The sequence below is a fragment of the Lynx canadensis genome, chromosome B3, assembly GCF_007474595.2.
Source record: "Lynx canadensis isolate LIC74 chromosome B3, mLynCan4.pri.v2, whole genome shotgun sequence".
NCBI classification, from domain to species: Eukaryota; Metazoa; Chordata; class Mammalia; order Carnivora; family Felidae; genus Lynx; species Lynx canadensis.
In genome coordinates, this window is record NC_044308.2 from 107964639 (window position 1) to 107990423 (window position 25785).

General features: G+C 46.1%; 1 protein-coding gene across 1 annotated transcript in view; it reads left to right on the forward strand.

The window, feature by feature from the left end:
* PRKCH (protein kinase C eta) overlaps nt 1-25785 on the forward strand; it is a 234001-nt gene that overhangs the window by 141749 nt on the left and 66467 nt on the right. Inside the window, exon 10 of the mRNA XM_030319248.1 lies at nt 19046-19200. Within this exon, the coding sequence (XP_030175108.1) occupies nt 19046-19200 (155 nt within the window). The remainder of the gene's footprint in view (nt 1-19045; nt 19201-25785) is intronic.

Below are 25785 nucleotides of genomic sequence, written 5' to 3' on the forward strand. Positions count from 1 at the left end.
GGGGGTGCAGGCCTAGTGAACACTGCCTTCCCAGACTCTTCCAGGTTCTATTCCCTTCACATTCCTTTCGTCTTCATCAGTGGCTCTGGTGTCAGCAGCTGAGCATCCTGGCATTTACGGCCCGGAATCCAGGCCTCCCCACCCCCCATCCCCAGCTCCCAGGGGCTGTCCACTGGCTCTCCTCCTGGAGCCTCAGCTGAGTGTGAAGGGAGGAAAGAACAAAGACGGGGCAGTAGCAGGAGGGGGAGTGGCAAAGTAAATACTGGTCAGATGCCTTAGCCTTTGTTCAGAGACCCAGTTTATTGAAGCAAAAATTTCCATTTGGAAGACATAAGACACGCTGTGCCCGGTGCCCAAGAACTGCCTGTCCGTCATCCGCAGGACCCGGGCCCAGGTCAGAGAGACAAGCCACAGCAGAGCGTCTCTTTTTTGGGATTGCTCCAGTCTGTGTTTGCAACCTGCTGCGTTCAGGGGGGGCCACAGGGTGCATGGTCCCTTCCTTCATGAGGACAGAAGCCCAATGCTCTCATTTTCTACCCCCACCCCTCCTTCACTTGTCAGTGTTTCCTCGGGACATCTGGGCTGCCGGGGAGGGCCCAGGGTGTCCACCTGCACAGGTTGTCCACAAAGCAGTGCACCTGGAATGCTGGCAGGGACACAGCTTTGCATAAGAAGCCACTCCTCAAATATCGATCAACAAAGCAGAAATCCTCCTTCCCAAGGTTAAAGTGTCCGGGAAACTTGTGTGTTACATGCTGTCCGCTTACACAACTGGTGCACAGTGATTTCCATGTACTTAAGTCACCCTTGAAATACGTTATGAAAACTGTCTGGCAATGTGAGTGCTTGGGGACATTATTCTCTCCCTTGCAGTTATACCGTTGTATGAACTATTAGGAGTGTGTGTGTGAGAGAGAGACAGACAGACAGATGAGATAGCAAGATAGTCACGTGGCTCTGGAAGGAATCTTCCAGAATTTTATCAGGCAGGTGGCTGCGCTGCTGCCTTCAGTGTCAGAGCTCTGAGTTCTACTGCTGGCTTAACTAGTAGTCCCCTTGTTTTTAAGAAGGTCCTTTCATTAGATTTTTTTTTCTGTATAAGCCCCTCCACCTGAAAATGTGGTTTTTGTTTTTTTTTCTGTCAATGGACCCATTGGTGCAGAGAGTGACCCTGCAGTTAGCTTCGCGCATGTGGTGGGCGGGAAGCTGCAGCCTGCCCCAAAGCCCCACGGCCCTGCACGGCCCTGCTCGGCCCTGCTCGGCCCTGCACGGCCCTGCACAGCCCTGCTCAACCCCCCGCACAGCCCTGACTGCATTCCAGCCTCTCCAGCTCTTTTTCCCTTTCCTGAGTGTTTAGTGGGTATTTGGTGGCGGTCACCAGGCCTGTTTGTCTGCTGATCTGCGGCTAGCAACTGGCCTAAGGGAAGAGAAGGCACACTTGGCCCCAGGAGAAGCATTACCCATGGTGCCCTGAGTTACAGTGACATCCAGACGAGGGGCAGAGACCCTGTGAGGTGAGGAGAGGGGAAGGTGCACCCAAAAGAGCTAGAAAGGACAAGGGTTCTGAAGAGGCCTCTGTTAATGCCTTCAGAGAGCTGGTCAATTCTTGGAGCCTGGAGGGTCCCAGTTTGGTAGAGGGGGTGGGCGAAGAAGAAATGGAGGCAGCAGCTACTGTTCATTGAGACTTCAGTGTGTGTTCTAGGTGCTCATTCATTACCAGTGCCTGTACAACTGTGCGTGTGGGCATTTCATAAATATCTGTTGAATGAAATATCTCATTTAATACCCTCAACAGTCCAGGGTGGTGTAGATACTATTATCTTCATTTTAAAGATCTGGAAACTGAGAGGTCCAGAGAGGTTAAATAATTTGCCCCCAAGCATACCACAAGCAAGAGTTAGACCACGGATTCTTAACCAGGTCATCTGGCTTAACACTATGCCGTTACTTTTAAAATACCTCAGATAGAAATGTCTCCTCCCTGGAATGTGTACAGCTGAGAAGAGTGTCATTAGGCAAGAATAAGGGCAGTTTTTCACAATACATAGTTTTGTAGCCTTTTATGAACCACCTAAGGGTATTTCCCCTTATCTGTTTGGAACTAGGTTTCCTCCTTTCCCTGAGCAATGACGGCCACAAATACTATTTGGTCTGCTTATGGGTCATGTGTTAGAGTTTGCCTTTGGCTCAGATCGAAATAGAAAATGAGCCAGAACATGGTGTTTCCCAGTTGGGCATGTTCCCAGCTTATTAGTAGTGCTCCATCTGGGGACAAAACGCACACAGACCATCTCCAGACTCTGGGTTTGTGTGTGTGTGTGTGTGGGGGGGGGGGGGTCATTTGCGACCTTTGCTTCTGTCCTCTTGGGCTTTCTGAGGCCAAATGGGGCCATGAAAATGAATGGGGAAATAGGAGAATCTGAAGTTCGTGCTGTTCCTTTGGCTCTCCCTGCTCGGGTAGGACTGCCAGGGGACTTGGTGTGACAGAGGGGTTTGAAAGAGCTGGCGTGCTTCTCAATTCGAGGTCGCTGGGCTGTAACTGGCCTTGTTGTCACTAGCCATCACCCACCTGACGATCTGGAGATCATGTAGACCTGCCACTTCCATATTCGGTAAGCTGGTTCATGGATTGTGTGTAATTTCCCTCCGTGTATCCAAGACTTGCCCTGGTCACAATGGGCCCTGTGCTTCCCTATGACTGTCCAAGCTTGGTGGTGTTAAGGGCTTTGTTGGACTTTTCCCTGACTGTGACTGGGAACCTGCCAGACTATAGATGCTCTGGCCCCAGCAGGGCCCTGTGTTGAAGCACTGGGCTTGAAGGGCCAGGGTTGGCTTCAAGGAGGAGAATGCGATGGGCCTTTTGCCAAATAGTTCAGTGAAAAGTCTATCAGTTCAGGATCATGCTGACTGCTAGCAAGAGAAACAGTCCTTTGAATCCTCAGTCTGATTGGGAAGAGAGGATTCATGCACATGGAAAAGCGTAAGATAGAGAGCATGGAGTAAACACAGTCATACTACAAAAGGAAAGGTAGCTGAAAATGAACACTCCAGGGCGCCCAAGTGGCTCAGTCGGTTAAGCGTCTGACTTCGGCTCAGGTCATGATCTCCTGGCTCGTGAGTTCGAGCCCCGCGTTGGGCTCTCTGCTGTCAGCACAGAGCCCCTTCGGATCCTCTGTTCCCTCTCTCTCTCTACCACTCCCACTCTCTCTACCCCCTCCCCTGCTTGGGTGAGCGCTCTCTCTCTCTCTCTCTCAAAAATAAACAAACATTAAAAAATTTTGAAAAAGAAAACGAACACTGAACCCCGGGGAAATCTTTCCTACGTCCTGCCAGTCTTTCCTCAGAAATGTAACCAGAATGGCTGCAAGGCTAAGTAACTAGCATCTGAGCTGTAAGCAACACCCAGGGGCCGCCTGCAGGTGTTTCCCTCGGAAGTTGGATTGAGTCCTACCAAGACTGGGGCATTCAGGCCAAGGCCTAAAGCTACACTCGTGAGTGGCTGGGGGGCGTCCACCCCGCCCTGATAGAACTGTGCACCATGAAAACCTGACCGCGGCTCACACGCAAACCATAGACTGCAATGTATTCTAATTTTGAAACACTTGAGTTTTCTGTAACTACTTCATCACTCGTAAGTGCCCAGCTGTATCCCTCTTCCCTCAGTCCAACAACTGCCTATCCAGGGCCTCCCAAGACAGAATCAGCCTTGTCTGTGCGTATAATCTTAGCTCAACTGCAAGTGTACCGAATTGCTGCTGGCCGGTGAGGCTAGAAGGTGTTTATTCAATCAGCAAATGTGCACTGAGTGCCTTCAAGGTTTCAGGCTCTGCTGTTAGGCCTGAGGATGCCAGCAGTGAACAAAACAGACAACAGGCAACTCTGCCCTCATGGAGCTGAGGTTCTCCTGGGGAGTCCATGGGCCTGAATAGGCTGTTTATAATGTCAAATCAGCTGGCGACCCTCCTTGGTGGGTTGGTCACAGAAGCAGTTCTGGGATTTCCGTATAGCGTAAGCTCAGAGCAGCCATGTGCCTAGAAGAGAGTCTAAGGGACTTGTCTTTTTTTTTTTTTTTTCGAGTCTCGTTGGCATATAACTAGTTTCGTTAGTTTCAGGTGCACAACATAGTGGTTCGACAAGTTTGTATGTTATGCTGTGTTGGTGGGAATGTAAATTGGCACAGCCACTGTGGAAAACTGTACGGAGACGCCTCAAAAAATTAAAAATAGAAATGCCATATGGTCCAGTTAAGTCCGCTCTTGGGTATTTACCCAAAGAAAACGAAAACGCTAATTCAAAAAGGTATGTGCCCGCTTATGTTTATTGCCGCACTATCTACAATAGCCAAGGTAGGGCGCTTGTCTTGAAGCTACATTTGCATTTGAAGCACACTCCTGTTTTTACCTGGGCACAGTGGATCTAGAACCTGGTGAAGATCCCGGGTGGCTCAAGCTGTCAGCGCGACCTCTGCTTGGCGATGGGTCCGTTAGCACTGCTGGGCTTGGGGGCTCAAAGCAGGAGGCATAAGCGGAAGGGCAGCAGCCCAGCCCAGCCTGCTTCCTTGCTCCCCGCTGCCATTGTACGGTTATTCTCATCCCACCGGGGAAACCGGCCTCTTCACTGACAGTCCCTGCACGGGGCTGCCGAGACACCAGGCTCCCCCACGTTAACCCCGTGCCATCAAGACTGACTCTGCTGGTGTGCAGGGCTCTTCTTCACCCCCTTCCTGCCTTCTGTTGTCAGCTGATACCTTGGCTCACCAGCAGCCCTCCCTGCCTCTGCTGGAGGGCTTGGGCATGCCCAGTCTTCCCTTCGGGCCACCCAGGGAGTTCCTGTTTCCTTTCTGCGGAGGCATCCAACTTGTAGCTTATTTGTACTGCAAAAGAGCCTGCTGTATCTCTAGCTCACTCCTGCCTGCTTCTTTAGGATATTTTGTAATGATTTATGGCTTAGGTGTCACGAAGGGATCCTTGGAGCTTTTCCCAGAGTCTCTTAATTCCATTCTCATGGTATATGAGATTTTAAACATTAAAAATGATGTAATATCGAATTCCCAACTAAAACACAGGGGGAAGGTCAGTCCAGCACAATTCCTCCCTTTCCCACAATGCATGCGGTTCCCTTCCTCAGCGGTGGACCTTGGGAAGCACCTTCGTCTGCTTCCTTGTGCTTCCTCTCTCCTCCTCACTCCCAGGGAGCCCTGAGCTATGATGACTTTGTGAAGTGGAGACTAGCAGCAAGCCCAGACCTTCTAAACCAGGGTCTATTTACCAGTGAGTGAAAGGCAGTTCAAAATGAGTCAGATACCACCAACGTCAGGAACAGATATGGCAGAGCTGACCTAGACACTGGTTAAAGTTCTTCTGGAAGCCTGTAGAATTGAGGGACTGATCATTAGATTTGTCCCTTTGTACTTGGGTTTCAGAACAGAAAGGAAGCAGGAAGCTTGTTTCCACCTGGCTCAGAACTTTATCCCCACTACCCTGACCTTCACCCAACAGGCCAGACAGTTTTAACAATCAAATGTCTGGTGAATTTTCAAACTTCCTCATAAAAAAACATTCACTTATTTGCATAGTGTCATGTCATTTTCCTGCTCCTAACATTTGGGGCAGGATAATCTTTTCTTATGGGGGATTGTCCTACGCATTGTTGGATCAGAGGCATCCCTGGCCTGTGCTCACTGCATGTGAGCTCCCTAGTTGTCTCCAGATGTTGCCAGATGTCCCCTGGGTGGGGAGGGGGAAAGGAAACCACTGCCTTATATGAATATCAGGTGGTCTGTCCTAGATACAGAAAGTTAAATGGACTAGAAGATCACGTTAGTCTTTACAGGGACCAAAGCAAAGTGTGTTAAATACTCATAAAATTATAAGCATTTTTTTTCTCTTCTGACTTTGAGACAGGCAAAGTTCCTGCTTGGGGGCCTGTAACAGTTCTCAGTGGCTGCACTGAGGCATTTGCTCAGTCTCGGGCCCTGGCTGGGAGGAAACTGGGTGCAAGCGTAGCGGGTCTGTTGAATGTGAGCCAGGGTTAGCACACTGCCAACAGCTCTGAACAGCAAAGCCTGCTGCGATAAGGCAGACGTATCAGAGCCTGGGGTGTCTAGGGAGCCAAAGATTAGCTCAGCGAGCATATATTTACAATGGGTTATATTTAAAAGCAAGAGATTGAAATGGCACAGCGTCTCTTGTTTTGGCATCGAATGATTTGCTTCCACTTTGCCATCAAGGTGTTGAATCAGTAACTTTTTATGAAAATCGTCTCCACCCTGAATTGCAAAGGGTGCCAGCCTATCTGTGAGTCAGATTCCATCCCATGTGTGATGCGTATGACTGGATTTTACAAGCAGAGATCATCAAAGCTTTAAGAAACATTTCTCAACCAGTGTAGAAAAATGTGCCAGTAGCAATACCAGTGTGCTTTGGGGGAAGCGTGCTTGCTATTTTCTTTTGTTTGCCATACAGGGAAAATGCTATTTCAACTTACAGATACTTTAGATACCTCAGAACTGAGTGCTGTCTAAATATTGAAAGTAGACCCTAATCGCTGGACACGTTGGCTGTTTCTATATTGAATGGTACTATTATGTCTATCTTGTATTTCTAATTCACTTCAGTAAATGTTTCCTTAGGGCACATTGTGTGCCAGGGACTGAAAGCAATAAGGAGAAACAAAATGTGGACCTGCCCTCTAGTTGCTTTCAGTCAAGGATCATCTTAAACACAGACACCTATGACCATGGGATAGAAGAAAAGTCATGATTTGGCCCTTGCGGAGGTTGAAAGGGCTCTGAGAGAAAGAGCTGTCTCAGCTGTATTTTGAGGATGAATCTGAGCCCTACAGTCATAGAGGGCTGAGGAGAGGACACAGGACGGGCCTCTCGGACAGAGGTGATAGCAATGCAGAGGCACAGAGGATTAAAATGTATGGTATGCCTAGGACACCCCAAATAAGTCGATGCAGCAGGATTGTAGGAGGGGAAATGTGGGTAGTGATGAAGCAAAGTCATCATGGGCCTGCCATCCTTTGCAAAGGAACTTAGACTCAATCATGGAGGTGAAGGGTGCTAGCAAGGGTTTTAAGCCAGAGGGCAACGGAAGACGTGTATTTTAGGAGGTGGCTCTCTGCAGAAAGAGGAGACCGGGGGTAGCAGATCTGGTAAGGATGCTGAAACAGGGTCCTGTTAGACCTGCTTGCTCCAAGGCAGCGGTCACTGAGTGGAGTCAAGGACATACTAAGGAGGTGGAATCGATAGGACTTTTTAGGGTAAGAGAGTGGGAGGAGTGGTCACAGTTCTGGTCAGTTGGGAGCCTGGGGGAATAGAGTATGATGAATTCACTTTGCAGGAAGCCAAGTGGTAAGATGTTTGTTGCTCAGAAACATGGTTCAGATGGGAAATTGGATTTTGGTGTCCTCAGTGTCCTCTGGGTATATAGTAGAAAGTGTAATTTTTTTAATATTAAAAAAATATTAATTTATGTTGAGAGAGAGAGTGCATATGAGTGGGGGAGGGGCAGAGATGGGGGAGAGAGAGAATCTCAAGCAGGCTCCACCCTGTCAGTGTGAGCCCTACACGGGGCTCGAACCCATGAACTGTGAGATCATGATCTGAACCAAAATCAAAGCCAGACACTCAACCGACTGAGCCACCCAGGCACCCCAAAAATGTAATTTAAAATATTTCGGTAGGTGTTTGTAGATAGGAGAGGAGAGCTGAGAAAAGAATTCTACGTAAGTGTGGAGAAGGGTGGCAGAAAGTCAGAAAGAAGAATCAGAAGGAAGTGGTTTCATGGGAGGAGGAACCCAGTGCCCACATGAAGTCAGTTCACCACAGGACTGGAAGCTGTACCTGCATCTGGGATGAGACTGTTGGTGTTGCCGTCTTAGTCTCTGCTCCGGTCCTCGCAACTTTAAAGGGCCCATCGGAACTCCACGTAACCAACTGAAGCTTCTCTACAAGGCCAACACGATATCCTCTCCCCTGGCTAAACCCTTAGACTATTGGTGATTGCTTTCCCATCTTATTAGACTCTGCCTCTGTTACTTTGGTCTCCCTACCTTTATATAAGTCAAGTCTGTGTCTTTTTTCCTCCATGGACAGCAGAGATCAGTATGTGGCCCATAGTGCAGAAGGGGTTTGGAAAGGGGCTGTGGGGGCGTCATTTGCTTGAGCACATCTCATTCCCCAGATGAAGGGCCAGAGAAGAATGCACTGTGGCTGTGCTAGAAGGAACAAAACTCAAAATAGCACATGGAATGCACATTCCAGGTGGAAATTCGGCAGGTACTACAAGACTGTAGAGCAGAGGCAAGAACAGACTCTTGGCTAACAGATTCCCAGGCATCCTCTCAAGGCAGACCGAATATTCTTGGCCTGATTTGCTGCTTCTCTAACTGAGTGATTATTCAGACAACTATAACCCAGAATCTCCTCTTGTGAGGCAGACATGTCTAATTCATCCACAGATCATATGGAGAGATGAAATCTTGCCTTCTTTAAGAGGCTGCAAAGTTTAGGAACCTCTGTCATGAAAAATGATCTAAATAAGTAAATGGCATTTTTACTCTATCCAATAGCCCTGTACAAACTAAATCCATTAATATGTTTTTTATTTATTTTTTTTTTTTTTGAGAGAGAGAGCGAGCAGGGGAGAGGGGCGGAGGGACAGGGAGAGACAATCTTAAGCAGGTTCCATGCTCAGCGCAGAGCCCTGCATGGGGCTCAATCTCATAACCCTGGAATCATGACCTAAGCCAGAATCAAGAGTCAGACGCTCAACTGACTGAGCCACTGAGGCACCCCTAGATCCATAAGTATCTTTAATAGACCTTCTATTTGGTGCTTAAACCAAAACCTTTACACAGAGAGTTGTACCATGTGAAATAATAATTTAAAAAAATCCTATTGTGCATATTTTTAAGTGACGAAACCTTTTCTAAAAAGGAAATTATAACCTAAGATATCTTCTTGGTAAACCAAAGTTCAGAATTTAAATTTGTGAATTTAATTCAGAATCAAAACACTACGACCAGTTGGCAGTAATCTGTTCTAAGATGCCTGTGTTTCCAGGCTAATAAAAATGATCTTTATCATAAAGTATCCAAAGTAGATACTCATACTATCCTCTTATTTCCATTAACTTAAATAGAGGTCCAGCTAATTGTAGGACTTCATAGAAATAGCACTGAAAATAGTATGCACCTGTTAAAAAAATTCACAGTTCAATGACTAAGTATATCAGGAAATATTATGTAATATAAGTGGAAAAGGAAAGATACATTTTTCATGTTCTCTTTTTCTGTTCTTTAAAGAGTGGTAAGTAGGACATAAGGGGTAAATAAATTCTAATTTAAAACACCCTTGTTAAATTTCTTGTTTGCCCTGAAATCTCCAGTTCCTTGTATCCTAAAAGCCACAAACGGTTTTGTTTCCCCTTGTATTTGGATTCTATCTCTGGGTATCAGGATTATAGATGATTTTATTTTCATTTTATTTATTTTTTTCCTCGGTTTTCTATGTATTTACTTTACAACTACATTTGAACTATGAACCTGTAATTACTTTTGCTTATTCTTTTAACGTTTATTTATTTTGAGAGAGAGAGTGTGTGCACAAGCCAGGAAGGGGCAGAGAGAGAGAGGGAGAGAGAGAGAGAGGGAGACAGAGAGAGGGAGAGAGAGGGGGAGAGAGAGAGAGAGAGAGAGAGAGAGAGAGAGAGAGAGAGAGAGAGAGAATCCCAAGGAGTCTCCCTGTTGTCAACACAGAGCCCGATGCGGGGTTTGATCCCATGAACCATGAGACCATGACCTGAGCTGAAATCAAGAGCTGGATGCTCAACCGACTGAGCCACCCACACGCCCCTGTAATTACTTTTAAAAACAGAGAAAAAAACCACAAAGTTTTATTCTTAAAGGGAAATTAAGTGGTGTGTGAAGCAGGTCTGCTTCTCATTTCAAGCTCTTCCATGAACTATTTTAACTGCAGGTAAGGCAGTTTACGTCGTTGCCCTTACATACACTAAATGGGTAGAACTGATCTTGGCAGTGGGTTCCAGCTTTTGTGACGTTCTAGTTTAAATCGTCGTAGAAACCAGAAATGGCCTCCTGCCATGTTAGCTCTCCAAGGGGTTATTTACCCTGTGCCAGGTCCAGGCACTACGCTTGGTGGTAGCAGAGATGTGTCATTTCCAGCCGGGCTCTGCCTTCAGAGGTTTCAGGTCCTTTACAGAAAACAACACCAAGCACACAAGGCCAGTGCAGCCCAACGAGACTGGGCAAGATGGGTGTGGACCATTTTTTTTTTTTTTTGAAAGTATAAAATACATGATGATTTAATTCTATTTAAAACAATGCAGTTTAAAATTTTATGATAAATTTTCTCATGAATGGCAAATCACACACTTGGCTATTTTGGACTAGAGAATGTATTTGTGATATTGATCACTGTCCCCTCTGCCCTTGGGAATTACTGAGTGCTATCATTCAAGTAAAAGTCAGACCAGAGAGGGCTCTGCCAGGAAGTGGAAGGACTTAAGCCCTGACATTGCTCTGTCTCCAGTCATGTTGACTGCTTAGTTATGCTTTAAGAATATTCTGGCTCAGGGGCACCTAGGTGGCTCAGTCGGTTAAGCGCCTGAACAGCTCAGGGTGTCATCTCGAGGTTCATGAATTTAAGCCCCGCATTGGGCTCTCTGCAGTCGGTGCCGAGCCCACTTAGGAGCCTCTGTACTTCTCCTCTGCCCCTCCTCTGCTCACTTGCACGTGTTCTCTCTCTCAAAAATAAATAAACATTAAAAAAATGAATCTTATGGTTCAAATGCCTCCCAGTGTGTTGAACTGCAAGTTAGATTGCCTCACGCAGCCCAGCCCGTTATACATGTCGGTGAGCCTTGTCACGTTTCACTACAGGTGACGATAGGCAGTGTAACTGGGAAAAGTCTTGGTCTTGGAAAGAGTCGAGTGTCCCTCCAGGTTTGAAATGCAGGTTGCTAAGGGCTTGTTATATTAGAGACATATTTCACCTTCCTGAAGACTAGTGCCTGAGCTCAGACAGGATGTATCATGCCTGTGGGCTTGAGAGAGGGGTTGCTGAGTGATTGAATTAATGTCTGATATCTTCTGGGCTGCACAAAATGGTAAGTCCAAAAAAAAAAAAAAAAAGGAAGCCATTAGATTCCCTGTCCTTGTTTCTTCCTTGAAGCCTTTGTAATCATTCTTAATGTGGTTAAATTTAAGTTGTTTCCAGTTCAGGCATGGTGCAATCAGATTTCCTCATGAGGGTGCTTTTCCACTGTGACCTCTTTGACGTCAATAACTGTTTCCTGTTGATTTGAACGCCCTATTCCCTCTGTGGATGACTTTGTTGGAGCAAAACCATAAAGCAAGGAGCACTTATGAGAAATTCAACACAATTCTGTCTGTTACTGGAGATTTCCTTCTCCATGCCCACAACCAGTCAGTGACACTGCAGCTTTTGATACAGGGTTGGTGTGTTATTGTTTCAGAAATAATTCCAAAGTAATTGCTGAGAACTTAGGTAAGTCTAGATGTGGCGCTCAGCTTAACATTGCTTTAAAACCATCACTAAATTCATTAACTGTAAATGTTGTTGCTATTCTTTGAATTATTTCCGAAAGGTAATCTGCATCCTCGCTGTAATATATCTTCAACTGAAGATTTATATCTGTTGATGACATGTACAGACTATGGATTCTTGCTGTAAACAGAAAAATCTTTTTCACTCTGTTGACAAGAGTGAAGCAACTGTATGGAAAGGGAGAAGAGCTACTACAAGAAGTCCCACTCTGATATGTTAGTAGTCCATTTGCTTTGCAACAGTATCAGTTATGATTATCAAGCTCTTAAAGTAGAGAATACTGGGGCGCCTGGGTGGTGCAGTCGGTTAAGCGTCCGACTTCAGCCAGGTCACGATCTCGCGGTCCGTGAGTTCGAGCCCCGCGTCGGGCTCTGGGCTGATGGCTCAGAGCCTGGAGCCTGTTTCCGATTCTGTGTCTCCCTCTCTCTCTGCCCCTCCCCCGTTCATGCTCTGTCTCTCTCTGTCCCAAAAATAAATAAAAAACGTTGAAAAAAAATTTTTTTTTAAAAAGTAGAGAATATTATCATCTGCTATTAGAAACTTAGAAAACTTGCTGGAACTGAAGCCCTCGGTTGGCATGTTTTGGTTATCAAATCTAGTTTTGTGACCTCTTGCTTTGTAATCACTTCCCAGAAAGCAAAGCTCTCCTTAATAGGTCAAGGTCATGACCACGCAGTATCAGAAGTGCCCCCGCGGCTGGCATGGGTGTCCTCCTGACTCCTTAAACCCTCCAGATTCCTGTCTCACATTCACATTGCTGTTTTGGCTGCCATTTCATTCCTGTCTACTTGCCAGCCTGAGAGGCACCATCTCTGCATCCATGCAGGGCAGCCCGCTGCCCAGGACAGCGCCCCCCCCCCGCCCCTCCCCCCCCCCCCCACACAGAGGGGCCAGAGCCCGGGGAGCAGACGGCCGTGACGGTGGAAGCCGTAGTGATAGTGAGGATGATATTTGCTCACACTTAGTGAACATTCACTGTGTGCCTGGCACCGTTGGACATTCTTAGCTTAAATCATGTAATGCTTGTACACCTGTGAGTTCAGTCCTCTTATTATCCTCGTTTTGCAGATTGGAGTTTTGAGACAGAAAATAAATACAGCATAGCGGGAGCTGCTTTGGCATCTCAGGCGCCCTGGCTCCAGAGGCCCCGGGCCCTCACCACCACGCTGTGCTTTGTCTTGGTGACATCAGGGACTTGGGCACTGGGTGCAGGACCTCCTAGAGTACACGTTAGCCTGTTTGCATGATGTACTAATAACAACAGTTTCTGCTTGTGGAGGCTCTTCTGGGCCTGGCCCTGACAAGGCACTTTGATTCTGGTTTAATCTGCACATGGTCGTTGTAGTGTGTTATTATCCCAGAGTTGTGAATAAGTGAACCTTCTGCCCCTTAAGAATTGCTGTGTGTTTCAGTTAAAATTCTCCTGGTAGCAAGTAGAGAAAGCGGTTTACCCAAGGTCATGCAAAAAAGTGAGAAGTGAAAATAAAGATGTAGAGATACAGGGTGTGTTTCACAGAACCCGAGGGCCAACTTTGTCCGTGTCTCTTCCGGATCTGGAAGTGGAAAGGCATGATGGGCCCAGGTGGTTTCCTTCTTGGCTCCCTCATTCACCCTTATCTCTTGCCTCTGCCTCACTCTATGTTTCTGTTCGATCCTTTTCTCTTGTCCTTCTGTCCATCCATCTGTCCAGCCATGTTTTCAGCACTCTGTTTTACCAAGACATGTCACGTGGTCACACAACACAGATAACCTCAGCTTCCTAATTCACGTTTCCTCAGCTCCTACACCCCACACAGCCTAAATTAACCTTTCCATCTCAGTTCCGATTTTCTGGGAAAGATACTGGAGAGGGGGTGGCCAGCTTGCTCTAGTTAGCTGCTTGCAGGGTGTCTAGCATGGCCCCCTGTGACCATGCCAGGGCAGTTCTCTGAGAAAGGGATCAATGAGCTGAACAGACACCTCCAAAGGTACCTACCACAGTGACCCCAGGGGATCTCATCCCTGGTTCCTCTACAGTCATCCTCCTTAGGTGATGTTGTCTTGTCACAGGTTATCATCTTGGTATATCACTTTTCATCGACCCAAGTGTTTTGTCTCGAACTTTTCTGTATACAGTTGCCTATCAGTTTAATTCCTTTATTTTCATTTTCATTTATTTTATTTCCTTTAATGTTTTATTTATTTTTGAGAGACAGAGCATGAGTGGGGGAGGGGCAGAGAGAGAGGGAGACACAGAATCCAAAGCAGGCTCCAGGCCCTGAGCTGCCAGCACAGAGCCCGATGCGGGGCTTGAACCCACGAGCCTTGAGATCGTGATCTGAGCCGAAGTCAGACACTTAACCGACTGAGCCCCCCGGTCCCCTCAGTTTAATTCTTAAAGAACAATCTTTATGAGGGCCTTTAGGGAATGCACACTGCTCATACTGACAGCCACTATCAGTTTGGGGGATATTTTTATCCCCTTTGACCCCTAAGAAGTAACAGCCCTGAACTGATAGCCAGGACAGATTTGGGCCAGGCTGCAGCGGGTTAATGGAGCCAGGCAGGTGATGACAGGAATTCTGTTATTAACCAGGCACCAGCTCCTTGGCCTCCTAATCCGAAGGGAGGCGTGGGACAAAGGGATTTCTGTGTTGTTTTTATTCCCCCAGGTGTTCCTCACCCGTGTTAATGACTTGCATTTGTGGTTGGTTGAATGGGGGACAAAAGAGGAGCAAGGGACAAAGGGCTGGGCCACTTGGCTTTAGAACTGAGGTTACACCGGTCTCCAGTCTCAGGGACCTTGGGTTTCTTACCTTGCAGATCAGAGCAAAATTTACCTGAGAGGAGCCAGAGGCCTCAGGGAAAGCTGTGCAGGTGTCCAGGACTCAGTTTCTAGGAGACTGGACTTTAGAAAAGCTGGAATGGCTGTCTACACAGGCTGAAACACAGAAACAGTTGTTTTTGTAGTCACTGCCATAGGCGGGATTTGGAAACTGTTCCCTGCCCCAGAAGTGACTCACAGGCAACCTGAATCTATTATACCCTGCCTCCCTAAACTCGGGGGGCCCGGCAGATGTTTCCTCTACTTGCTTCACAGCTGAGTTTGTAAAGCGTAACTTCGTGCTTGTCGGGTGGTGAGGGAGACTAGTTCTTCAACAGCCCAGACTGCGAGTGGAGTCTAGGCAAGAGGCGATCTCCTGCCTCCCGTCACAACGTCACGTCCATGACTCTGCTTTGTAAAGGGCACGCGCTAAGTATGAAAGGTTCCCCTCGGGTTGGTGGAACTCATTCCATGGCAGGAACATTTAGCAGGGCTGATTTGCGTTTGTAGCTGATGTGTTAGCATGTGTGGTGGGTTCTGCTCACGGAGTCTTTTTCCAGCCAAGCACCATAGCCGCCACCTGGTTTAGCCCAGATGCTAATTGTAGAGACCAATAGGTGAGTGAGCCTCTCTCTGAACAGGACTATAGCCCTGAACTTCTCAGCTGTCGGTGGCCTGAGGATGGGGTGAAAGGAAGTACCCTAACTAGCCTTTTGCTTTTTTAAAAAATTTTTGAGTTTATTTATTTTGAGAGAGAGAGAGAGAGAGCCCAAGGGGGGCTGGGGGACAGAGAGAGAAGGAGAGAGAGAGAATCCCAAGCAGGCTTCGCACTGTCAGTGCAGAGCCCGATGCGGGGCTTGAGCTCACAAGCTGCAAGATCAGGACCTGAGCCGAAATCAAGAGTCGGACACTTAACCGACTGAGCCACCTAGGCACCCCATAGCCTTTTGCTTCTTCTGTCAACACTTGATTATGAAAGCAGCATATTCCAGTGATGCCCCACATGCAGAAGCTTCAGCACTTAGGGACGGTCTCCCTTTGCAGCCATTGTCCCCTGCCTCATACCTGACAGTTCAGCTGTTCGTATACCTTGATGCCTCCCCACTCCAGCCTGACTCCTGCTTCCTCATCCTTCAAGGCTGGGGAATTAGCTCCTCTTGGAAGCTTTCCCCACGTCCCACCCCAGCCTCCAGGCTGCTCAGGTGTCCTGATCTGTTCCCACGACAGCCTCTGTGTGCCTCCACTGCTCTGAGTACACTGGGGTGAAGTGCTCTATCCACACTTCTCTGAACTTCTGGAGAGCAGGTGTGGGGTGGCGTTCATTTTACAATACTTTGTCTCTCCCCAGGACCTGGTATTGCATGTGCTCAGTAAACATTCCTTCTGGCTGAGAACCTTAACAGTGTAAAAGATCTCTGAAAGCCTTATTAGGTACCATAAAGCCTGCATACCAGAACTCAGACCCTTTACTCCCATGGAGCCCTGGGACCCAAACCAGGGCTGATTGTATCTCATTTGGATGTTGTTCCAACAAGCTCAATGGCCTGGTGACTTTAGGTGTCAGAAAGGCCATTATTAGGGTGAAGAGATATGCGTGTAAACAGAGGGGCTCCTCTCAGCAAAGGCATTCTGTGAGTTGATGAACACATTTTTATTTTCCTACCTTGTGATATTATTTTAGGTCTTTGATAGGATGGACCATTACTTTTGGTAAATTGTCATTATATCTGGCTGGCTTGTTTTCCCTTCCTGCTTGCTTCAAGAGCTGTAAGTAGCCTGAGGGATGAGAGTTGTTCTAGGTGGTGCCATACAGGAAGTTAGAAGTGAAGCTCTGAGGGGCACCGGGGTGGCGTTGACTTTGGCTCAGGTCACCATCTCACATTTGTGGGTTCAAGCCCTATGTCAGGCTCTGTACTGACAGCTCAGAGCCTGGAACCTGCTTCGGATTCTGTGTCTTCCTCTGTGACTCCCCCACTCATGCTAAAAATAGATAAGCATTAAGAAAATGAAAGTCCAAATGAAAAGAAACCCCTATTTTCGCGTTCCTGAGGCTTATGACCTTGTTGCAAATCACAGGTGGGTGTGACCCCCCTGACCGTCCTACTTTTTCTGAGAACCCACCTCCAGGGCTGGGCTGAGGAACAGATGAAAGAGACAAGAAGGCAGTATTTCCTCCCCCAGATTTGGAACTCAGCCCCTGCTCTGGCTTTTCAGACTTGAGAATATGAGAACAATTTGGGGGAAACTAGAAATGGATGAAATTGCCCTTACAATACGCTCATCTTTTTGATGCCTACTGCCTTAGGAACTCTTGCCAACTACACTGACTTTCAGCAGCCTAAGGAGTGGCCCCTTACCTACTGACCCAATTCCAGTAATCAGGTATTTCGAGCTCTTGGAATTCACGTGACTGCCAGTCACAGCCATGAAGAAGGTGAACAGGCTGGTTAACAAAAATGTGTAAGACTTACCTACTTGTCGAGGGGTGGTTTGGGTGGCTTTACCACTTGAGTCTTCATCGTGTCCCCCTTGGCCACCCCTTCAAAATGGACACAGCATTGTCATTACAGTGGCCTGTGCGGATGCAGCTCTTGGACGTATCTCCATCGCGTACTTAGCCTCCATCCCACTCCACTGCTACCCTGCTCTCGGGTCCTTCCCATATGGAAAATAAAGAACACCATTGCTCATCAAAGCTTGTCCTAACCACATCTGCCACTCCATTTGTCAGTCACACTCAAATGAAGGCCACTAGCTCAGTCAGATGGCTCACTGTATTTAGCTTTCAATTGACTTACACTGGCCAACCTCAAGAGTTGTTTTGTTATTGTTTGGTTTTGTTTTTGTGTGTGTGAACCTTGTCGTTCCTTATGCACTCTTTTTTTTTTCAATATTTGTTTGTGTGTTTGTTTATGTGTATATGTATTTAGAGCATGAGCGAGCCTGCAAGCTACGGAGGCACACAGACCAGGGGAGAGAGAATCCCAAGCAGGTTCCACACTGTCAGCACAGAGCCTGATGCGGGGCTCAAAACCATAACCATGAGATCCTGACCTGAGGCGAAATCAAGAGTTGGATGCTCACCTAGGCGCCCCACCTCCCCCCATCTTCACTCTTAAATTCATACTTCTCGTTAACAGAAGTTTCATAGACCCAGGGGATTTTTTTTTTTCTCTGAATTAAGGTCTTACTTAAAATCAGGACTAAGAGGTCATGAGTTCTGTGTTCTGTTCTGGAAGGCCCCATGAAACCAGTGGTGACTTGGGAGTGTGAGCTACAACTCACACAGCTGTGTCCACTGCTTAGCTGTGGATGCGGGGTAACATTGTGAACAAAGCTGCGGCACTGAAAACCACAAGGAAAGATGAGTTGTCAGTACACATGCTTTGTGAATTGGCAAAAACCAATTTCCTACAAAATGACGTCCACCACCCCCGCCCCCCCCCCCGCCCCCAAAACGATGATGGCTGGCCCTGCGGGGTTATCCTGTAGACCTTTGCTTACATGTCACTCGCTTAGAGACTCCTCCACTGACCCCCAGGCAGATGACCAGATGTCTCCTCTTCCTCCCCTTTTCCTTCACAGGATTTACCAGAATTTGTAACTTTATTTGTTTATATGATTCCTTGTTTATTTTTTTAAATCAGTGTCTGTCTCCCTACCAGACTCTATATGGGTAGAGGTTGTATCTACATTATGTCTGTTCTACTCTCTTGGATCCCCAGCACCTCATTCAGTGCCTGACGACCCAGGGACTTCGTAGATGTTAGTGGAGGGAGTAAGGAAATCCATTGATCTCAGAGGTTCCTGAAACAAAGACTTGATACTGTCAGTCTTACAGACATCGCTTTTTCATTGAGACTTCACGTTCCTTTTATTAAAGTCTTAATCAAGGCACTGTGTTCACACCACATGCTCAGTACTTAGTGCACTTGCATGGGGAACCGTGAGGGCCCTTTCCTCTGTGAGGTTGAGAGCTCCTTCCAAGTGGAGCCAGCATCCCACCAGTCTGCGCCTTTCCACTCCTAACTCGGGAATTTCCTCATGGCCCGAATGGAATTTCTAACACTGAGGCTACTCTGAGGCTGTCGTTAGACTGCTGTTTGACAGGCTTGTCTAAAATGTTTTCCTCTTTCTGTGAGTGTTCCCTACCCAAGTGTGAGGACCTGGTAGGTGTCCCTTGCATTCTGCAATTAACCCTGCATGTTCCAGAGGAGCGGCATGTGCCTTTCCATTTATGTTGCTCTCCTCCACATTCTGAAACCTCATGATTGGGCTAGGGATCCTGCCCTCATCCTCACTTTGCTAACGTCTGACGTCCAAAACAAATTAAACTCAAGGTTACGTGGCGTTTAAGTGCAGAGCTGCTACTAGAACCAAAGGCTCCTGAGACTTTCCTACTTTTTGTTTAATGCAGAGATCAAGGCTGTGTGGAATTACTTAAAGGAGATCCAGGTGTTACATGCCCCCCCACGGCCCCCACAAACACCCTCATGCTTTGCACTGACCCCATCAGGATATTCCACTGAGTACCTCCACTTGACGACCTCTTCTCCCCACGCCCCCCGCCCAAGGTAACATGATGCTGACCAGATTCTAGGCTAATGGTTACACCACGTTGGATCCTCTCTTGTGTTTGTATCCAGGATCGCCTGTTCTTCGTGATGGAGTTTGTGAATGGGGGCGACTTGATGTTTCACATTCAAAAGTCTCGTCGTTTTGATGAAGCACGAGCTCGTTTCTATGCTGCAGAAATCATTTCGGCGCTCATGTTCCTACACGAGAAAGGGATCATCTACAGGTGAGTTTTGGTCGCTGGTAACGTATCTCCTAATTCATCCACTGTTTGCCCTCCTGGCTTCATCCACCCTTCTGTTTTTCCTGTTAATCAATTGAAATCTTTTTAGAATTAAATTTACAAAGGTATGTGTCCCTTAGAATAAATAACCTAGTGTTACACATTGCCTGCAAACCAGAATTGCCCCCATGTGGTGTTCATAAAATCGGCTTGAACTGCTGCACTGAGATTATTCCTGAATTCATAGAGCCAGCCCTTGCAAGGTGCTGAACACATTGTTGCTCTCTTTTTCTGTGTTAACGTTGGAAACACTCCATTCCATTTTAAGGATCCATACCTACACTGAAGAGTGTGGCTGACTGTTGCCCTAAATTACTGTGATAAGAATCTCGGTCAGTTGGGGTTACAGCTCGCCAGTCAAGCAACCAAAAGGTGAACTGTTGATGAGCAGTGTCCTGCTTGATGATATTTATCATTTGTAGCCCCTCCTGAATGTTGACTCCGCTTCATGGCACACAATTTTCTGATGATAATATACTTGGGGCTTAAAATCTGGTTGCCACTGTTAGATCTCAAAATGCAAAGGGATAGGAGATGAAACTTTGTTCAGACGCAAGATTGGGTAAGATGGGAAATGTAACAGTGAGTGTGTTAGACGATGTTTATTTTTAAATTTTTTCTCTGTGGTCAGTGTTTTCCTCCTCTTTACACAACTTTGTAGCTTAGTTGCCATATAAACTCTTCTTTCTCTTGAGATGCAATTGTTTCCTTTTGAGAAAAAATCATTTTTATCGTAGGAGCATGAATGTCAAAGTAAAAGAATTTCCTGATTTAAACTGGCAATTTATTAGCCTTGCTAACACTGTTCCTTTTGGGGGCTCAGAACAGTATTGACATCACTGTGCAAGTGTGAAAGAACTTTAAAAACTGAATATCCTTAAATATCTTAGAGTCAAAACAGGAAGAGAGGAGTGAGGCTAGGAAAGAATTCATCAGGATGGATCGACGATGCCAGAAAGAAGAGAGAAAGCAAAGGAAGTATAACAGGCACGATACAGAAATGTTAATTCTCAGGGCAGAGCCCTAAAGCCTCAACTAGATGCGGCCCTTGTCTCAGCCTCAGCTGTGGGGCAGAGAAGTGGGCAAAGAGCTTGGAGCCAGGCTGGATACCAGCAGTGGGAGTCTTCCGCTTGTACAGAATCAGGAATCTCCACTCATTCTTCAGCTGCGCAGCTGCCACAGGTTGCTGTAGATGGCCTGTGCTTTGAGCTTCCTTGATCAGGCAGGCTCTCTGTTCTCCCGGAGCCTCCAGCATGGCAATTTTCCTGTCTCAGAATTCCGCCCAGTGCATGATTGGAGGGGGTTGCTGGTGGCAGAGGGAGTTCAGAGATCTTCCTGATGGTAGGTAGCATCAGACTCTGGGCCACGAGCTCTGCTCTTGTTCTCCTTTCTGTGGCTTATCCATCCATCTGCTCTCTGTTCATCCCAGAGAGAGTCTTCCCCACATTTAATTGTTAAGAATTATGACTTCCCAACTTGACAGGGACTTCGGTAAATCCAAAGACTAATACCAATGATGGCAACAAGAGCTACATGGAGCATTTGTGACAGTCAGTCTTTACCTGAATTTCTGCCCTCATCCTTCCAGCACTATTATTATAACAATCTTATTAGTGTTATTTAGGTGAATAACCGAGTCTTAGAAAGGCTTAGCAACCACACTGTTAATTCGTAGTAAAGCCACAATTCAAATTATACCGTTAGCCACTGGGCCACACTGCCTCCTCAGGAGAGACTTGAACATTCTACCACTAAAGAGGGGACTTCTTATTCCCCTTCTGGTGATAGGGCGACTTTAATTCATGAAAAGGAGGCAGAGCATGTGTCTTCATTCTTCTGGGCTCCTTTCACAAAGTACCACAGGCCGGGTGGCTTTTAAACAACAGAAATTCATTTCTCACAGTTCTGGAGGCTGGAGGTCCAAGATCAAGGTGGCAGCAGATTCAGTGTCTGGTGACAGCTATCTTTTCTCTATGTCCTCACATGGCAGAAGGGGTTAAGGGAACTCTCTGGAGCCTCTTTTATAAAGGCACTAACCTCATTCATGAGGGTTCCGCCCACATGACCTAAGCACCTCTCAAAGGCCCCGCAAACACCATCACCTTTGGGGGTGAGGATTTCAGCGTATGAATTTGGGTCGGCGTGGGGAGAAGGATGGTCAGGGACACAAACATTCAGATGGAAGCAGTGGAGAATAGCCCGGTTGTCAAAACTCGTTTTCTCGAACCCTTAGAGGCTTTACTTGCGGACCACATCACACTGGCATCAGGCCAGCAGACTTGCTCTCCTGTGTGGGATGTGACCGCCTCTCAGTCTACTTGTTTCATTTGTCTTCAACTATGGAGGATGGACACTATAGCCTGATGTCGTTTCTGTGAAGCTGTATCAGCCCACATCTTGAGAAGTTTTATTTAAATTCTTGGCATCTGTGGTTCAGTTTTGAGAACTTATTTTAATTTACTCTTCAACTTGAATCCCATATGCAGGCTCCAACTGATATGGTTGACTTTGAAGGGAACACATTTAATTAGGATAGATTCAAAAGCTATTTTTATCCTGTGGATTTATTTCACAGGATAATTTAATTCCATTCAGGTTACTGGCCTGAGAGCAGAGTCTTAAGGATAAGCCTTTGAAAACCAAGTCCTTGGAATTCACACACAGTAAAAGGGCACAATTGGGTCGTACAGGGTATGAATTTGATCCATCCAGAGAGTGCAGGGAGAAACTTGGGTGCATGAGACAGCCTCATTTATCATACATGTCCTAGGATGGCCTTTATGGGAGCCAAAATGATATCATGGATGCTGCCTCTGACCTATCCAGATACAGGTATACCTTGTTTTATAGTGCTTTGCTTTTGCTTTATTGTACTCCACAGATAACTGTGGGTATAGTGGATAACTATCTATCTATATCACAGTTTTATCACATATATGTGTGTGTGTGTGGTTTGTGGCAACCCTGTGTGGAGCAAGCCTACCGGTGCCTTTTTTTCAACAATATTTGCTCACGTTGTGTCTCTGTGTCACATTTTGGTAATCTTCAGAACATTTCACACTTTTTCATTATTATTGTATTTGTTTTGGTGATCAGTGACCTTTGATGTCACTATTCTAGTTGTTTTGGGGCTCCATGAACTGCAGCCATATGAGATGGCAAACTTAATCCACAAATGTCGTATGTGTTTCTGACTGCTCCGTTGACCAACCCCTCCACCATCCCTCTCTCTCTCCTCGGACCTCCCTATTCCCTGAGACACAACAATATTAAAGTTAGTCCAGTGATTAACTGTGGCTTCTCGGTGTTCAAGTGAAAAGAAGAGTCACATGTCTCTCACTTTAAATCACAAGGTAGAAACGATCACGCTTACTGAGGAAGGCACGTTGAAAGCCAAGATGGGGTGAAAGCTAGGCCCCTTGCACCAGTTAGCCAACTTGTGAATTCAAAGGAAAAGTTGTTGAAGGAAATGAAAAGTGCTAGAGTCCAGTGAACACACGAATGGTAACCAAAACAGCCTTAATGCCGACACGGAGAAAATGTGAGTGGTCTGGGTAGATGAGACAGCAGCAACATTCCCTTAAGCCAAAGCCTGATCCAGAGCAAGGGCCTCCCTCTCTTCAATCCTGTGAAGGCTGACAGAGCCGAGGAAGCTGCAGAAGAGAAATTTGAAGCTAGCAGAGGGTGGTTCATGAGGTTAAGGGAAAGAAGCCATCTCCATAGACATCAAAGTACAAGGTGAAGCCCCAAGTGCTGACGTAGAAGATGTAGTGAGTTATCCAGAAGCTCTAGTTAAGATAATTAATGAAGGTGGCTACACGAGAGCACAGATTTTCAATGTAGAGGAAACAGCCTCACATGGGAAAAAGATATTATCTAGGACTTTCATTGCTAAAGAGGAGAAGCGCATGCCTGGCCTCAAAGCCTCAAAGGACAGGCTTTGTTAGGAGCCAGTGCAACTGATGACTTTAAGTTGAAGCCAGTGCTCATTGACTATTCCAAAAATCCTCAGACCTTTAAGAATTATGTTAAATCTACTGTGCCTGTGTTCTATAAATGGAACGACAGAGCCTGGATGACAGCACATCTGTTTACAACATGGTTTACTGAATATTTTAAACCCACTTTTGAGACCTGCTGCTCAGAGAAAAAGGTTCCTTTCAAAATAGTACTGCTCTGGCAATGTACCTGGTCACCCAGGAGCTCTGGTGGAGAGGGACGAGATGAATGTTGTTTGCATGTCTGATAACACGGCATCCGTTCTGTAGCCCATGGATCAAGGTCATTTTGACTTTCAATTCTTATTATTAAAAAATACATTCCATAAGGCCATAGCTGCTATGGCTAGTGACTCCTCTAATGGATCTGGGCAAAGTAAATTGGAAACCTTCTGGAAAGGATTCACCATTCTAGATGCAATTAAGAACATTCTTGATTCATGGGAAGAGGTCAAAATATCAACATGAACAGGAGTTTGGAAGGAGTGGATTCCAACCCTCATGGATGACTTCGAGGCTTGGAGACTTCATAGAGGAAGTCACTGCAGATGTGGTGGAAATAGCATGAGAACTAAAATTAGAAGTGGACCCTGAAGAGGGGACTGAATTGCTGCAATCTGGTAATAAAACTTGGATGGATGAGGAGTTGTTTATTATGGCTGAGCAAACAAAGTGGTTTTTTGAGATGGAATCTACTCCTGGTGAAGATGCTGTGAAGATTATTGAAATGACAGCAAAGCGTTTAGAATATACTATAAACTTAGTTGATACAGCAGTGGTAGGGTTTGACAAGTTTGACCCCAATTTTGGAAGAAGCCGTGTTGTGGGTAAAATGCTATCAAATAGCACCACATGCGACAGAAATTGTTCATGAAAAAAAAAAATTAATCAACGTGGCAAACTCCGTTGTTACCTTATTTTAAGAAATTTTCACAGCCACCTAAGCCATCAGCAACCACTACTCTGATGAGTCAACAGCCATCAACATGGAGGTGAGACTGCCCACCAGCAAAAACATTACAACTTCCTCAAAGCTCAGACGATGGTTAGCATTTTTTAGCAATAAGGTATTTTTTAAACATATCATACTTTTATGTTATTTTATTTTTTAAAATTTATGTATCTATTTTGAAAGAGAGAGAGTGGGAACGGGGAGGGGCAGAGAGAGAGAGAGAGGGAGAATCCCAAGCAGGTTCCCTGCAGTCGATGCAGAACCCAGCGCAGGGCTGGAACTCACAAAACCATGAGATCATGACCTGAACCGAAATCAGGAGTCGCACACTTAACCGACTGAGCCACCCAGTCACTCCATCAAGAACATATTTTAAAATTAAGATTGTTTTTTAGACATAATGCTATCCCACAATTTTAATAGATTACAGTGTAAACATAACTTTTATATGCACTGGGAAACCAAAAAACGTATTGACTCATTTCAGACAGTTCATTCTGGAACTGAACCTGTAAATATCTCTGAGAGATGCCTGTAGAGGGGCTGTTGTTTATTGTTAGGAAAGGTTTTTATTTTTCAGTTTGTTGCAAATCATTGCCAATAGGACTTTGGAAGGTCCATAGGCTGGCTCCCTATGACTTGACTTTCTTCTGTCTCTTAGCCAACTGTGCCTTGTGTGAGAGGAGAAAGGCCAGTTACATTTCTGTGCTTTTCCGCTTGACCCTGATTTTCAGACGTGTTCACTTCCATTTCTTGGAGGAACAGAAGTCCAGTTCCCTGGAGATACAGCAAGAACAGGGGTTGTGCCTTCGCGTTTGGTTAGAAGGTCTGGGGCTGCCACGGCCCAGAGACCAAGAAGAAAGGGCTGGGAAGTAAGCAGTCAATGAGCCACTTTGCTAAAGGGAAAAAAAGACTATTCATTCCTTTGTCCTGGGCTTGTTGGCTGATTGGGAGCCCAGATAGAGCTCATGAATAATTTACAAGGCCATTGACTTTTTTTCAGAGTCAAGTCCTACAGAAAAGTTAGGAAGACAAAAGGGCACGCATCCCATTTACCTGCCCTCCAGCATTACAAGCCCCATTTTCAATCATGTTTCATAACCTATTTTAAAGGGAAACTCAGGCGCCCTTGACATTTCAACCCCAAACTCTTAAAGCCAGCTAGCACACATTGGAGTTGCTGTTTTTGACAAAGCATAGGATGTATCTAAAATATGTTTAGTGAGAAACCTTTATGGAAGGGCACAATTTAACTTTTGATTCCTCCTTACTGTCTTAACACCTGAACACAGTGCATTTTAATACACACTGTGAACCCATGAGTCAGACCACCCTGTACCCTATGCAGTTCTTGGCTTGCTGTGTGCCTGGTAATCAGTGTTTACTCCTAATGCCCCAAGTGCTTACCATGGAAATTTGCTGTCCTGTCCCATTGTCCAGGTGTGGAACTGACCCACAGAGGCTGACTGCCAGACCTGAAATAATGTCTTTTAACATGTAGCACATTAACTTTTAAAGAAAATCAACTTTGATTTCTCCTCAAATCGAGAGAACAGTCTCTACCTAATTTGACTTTTT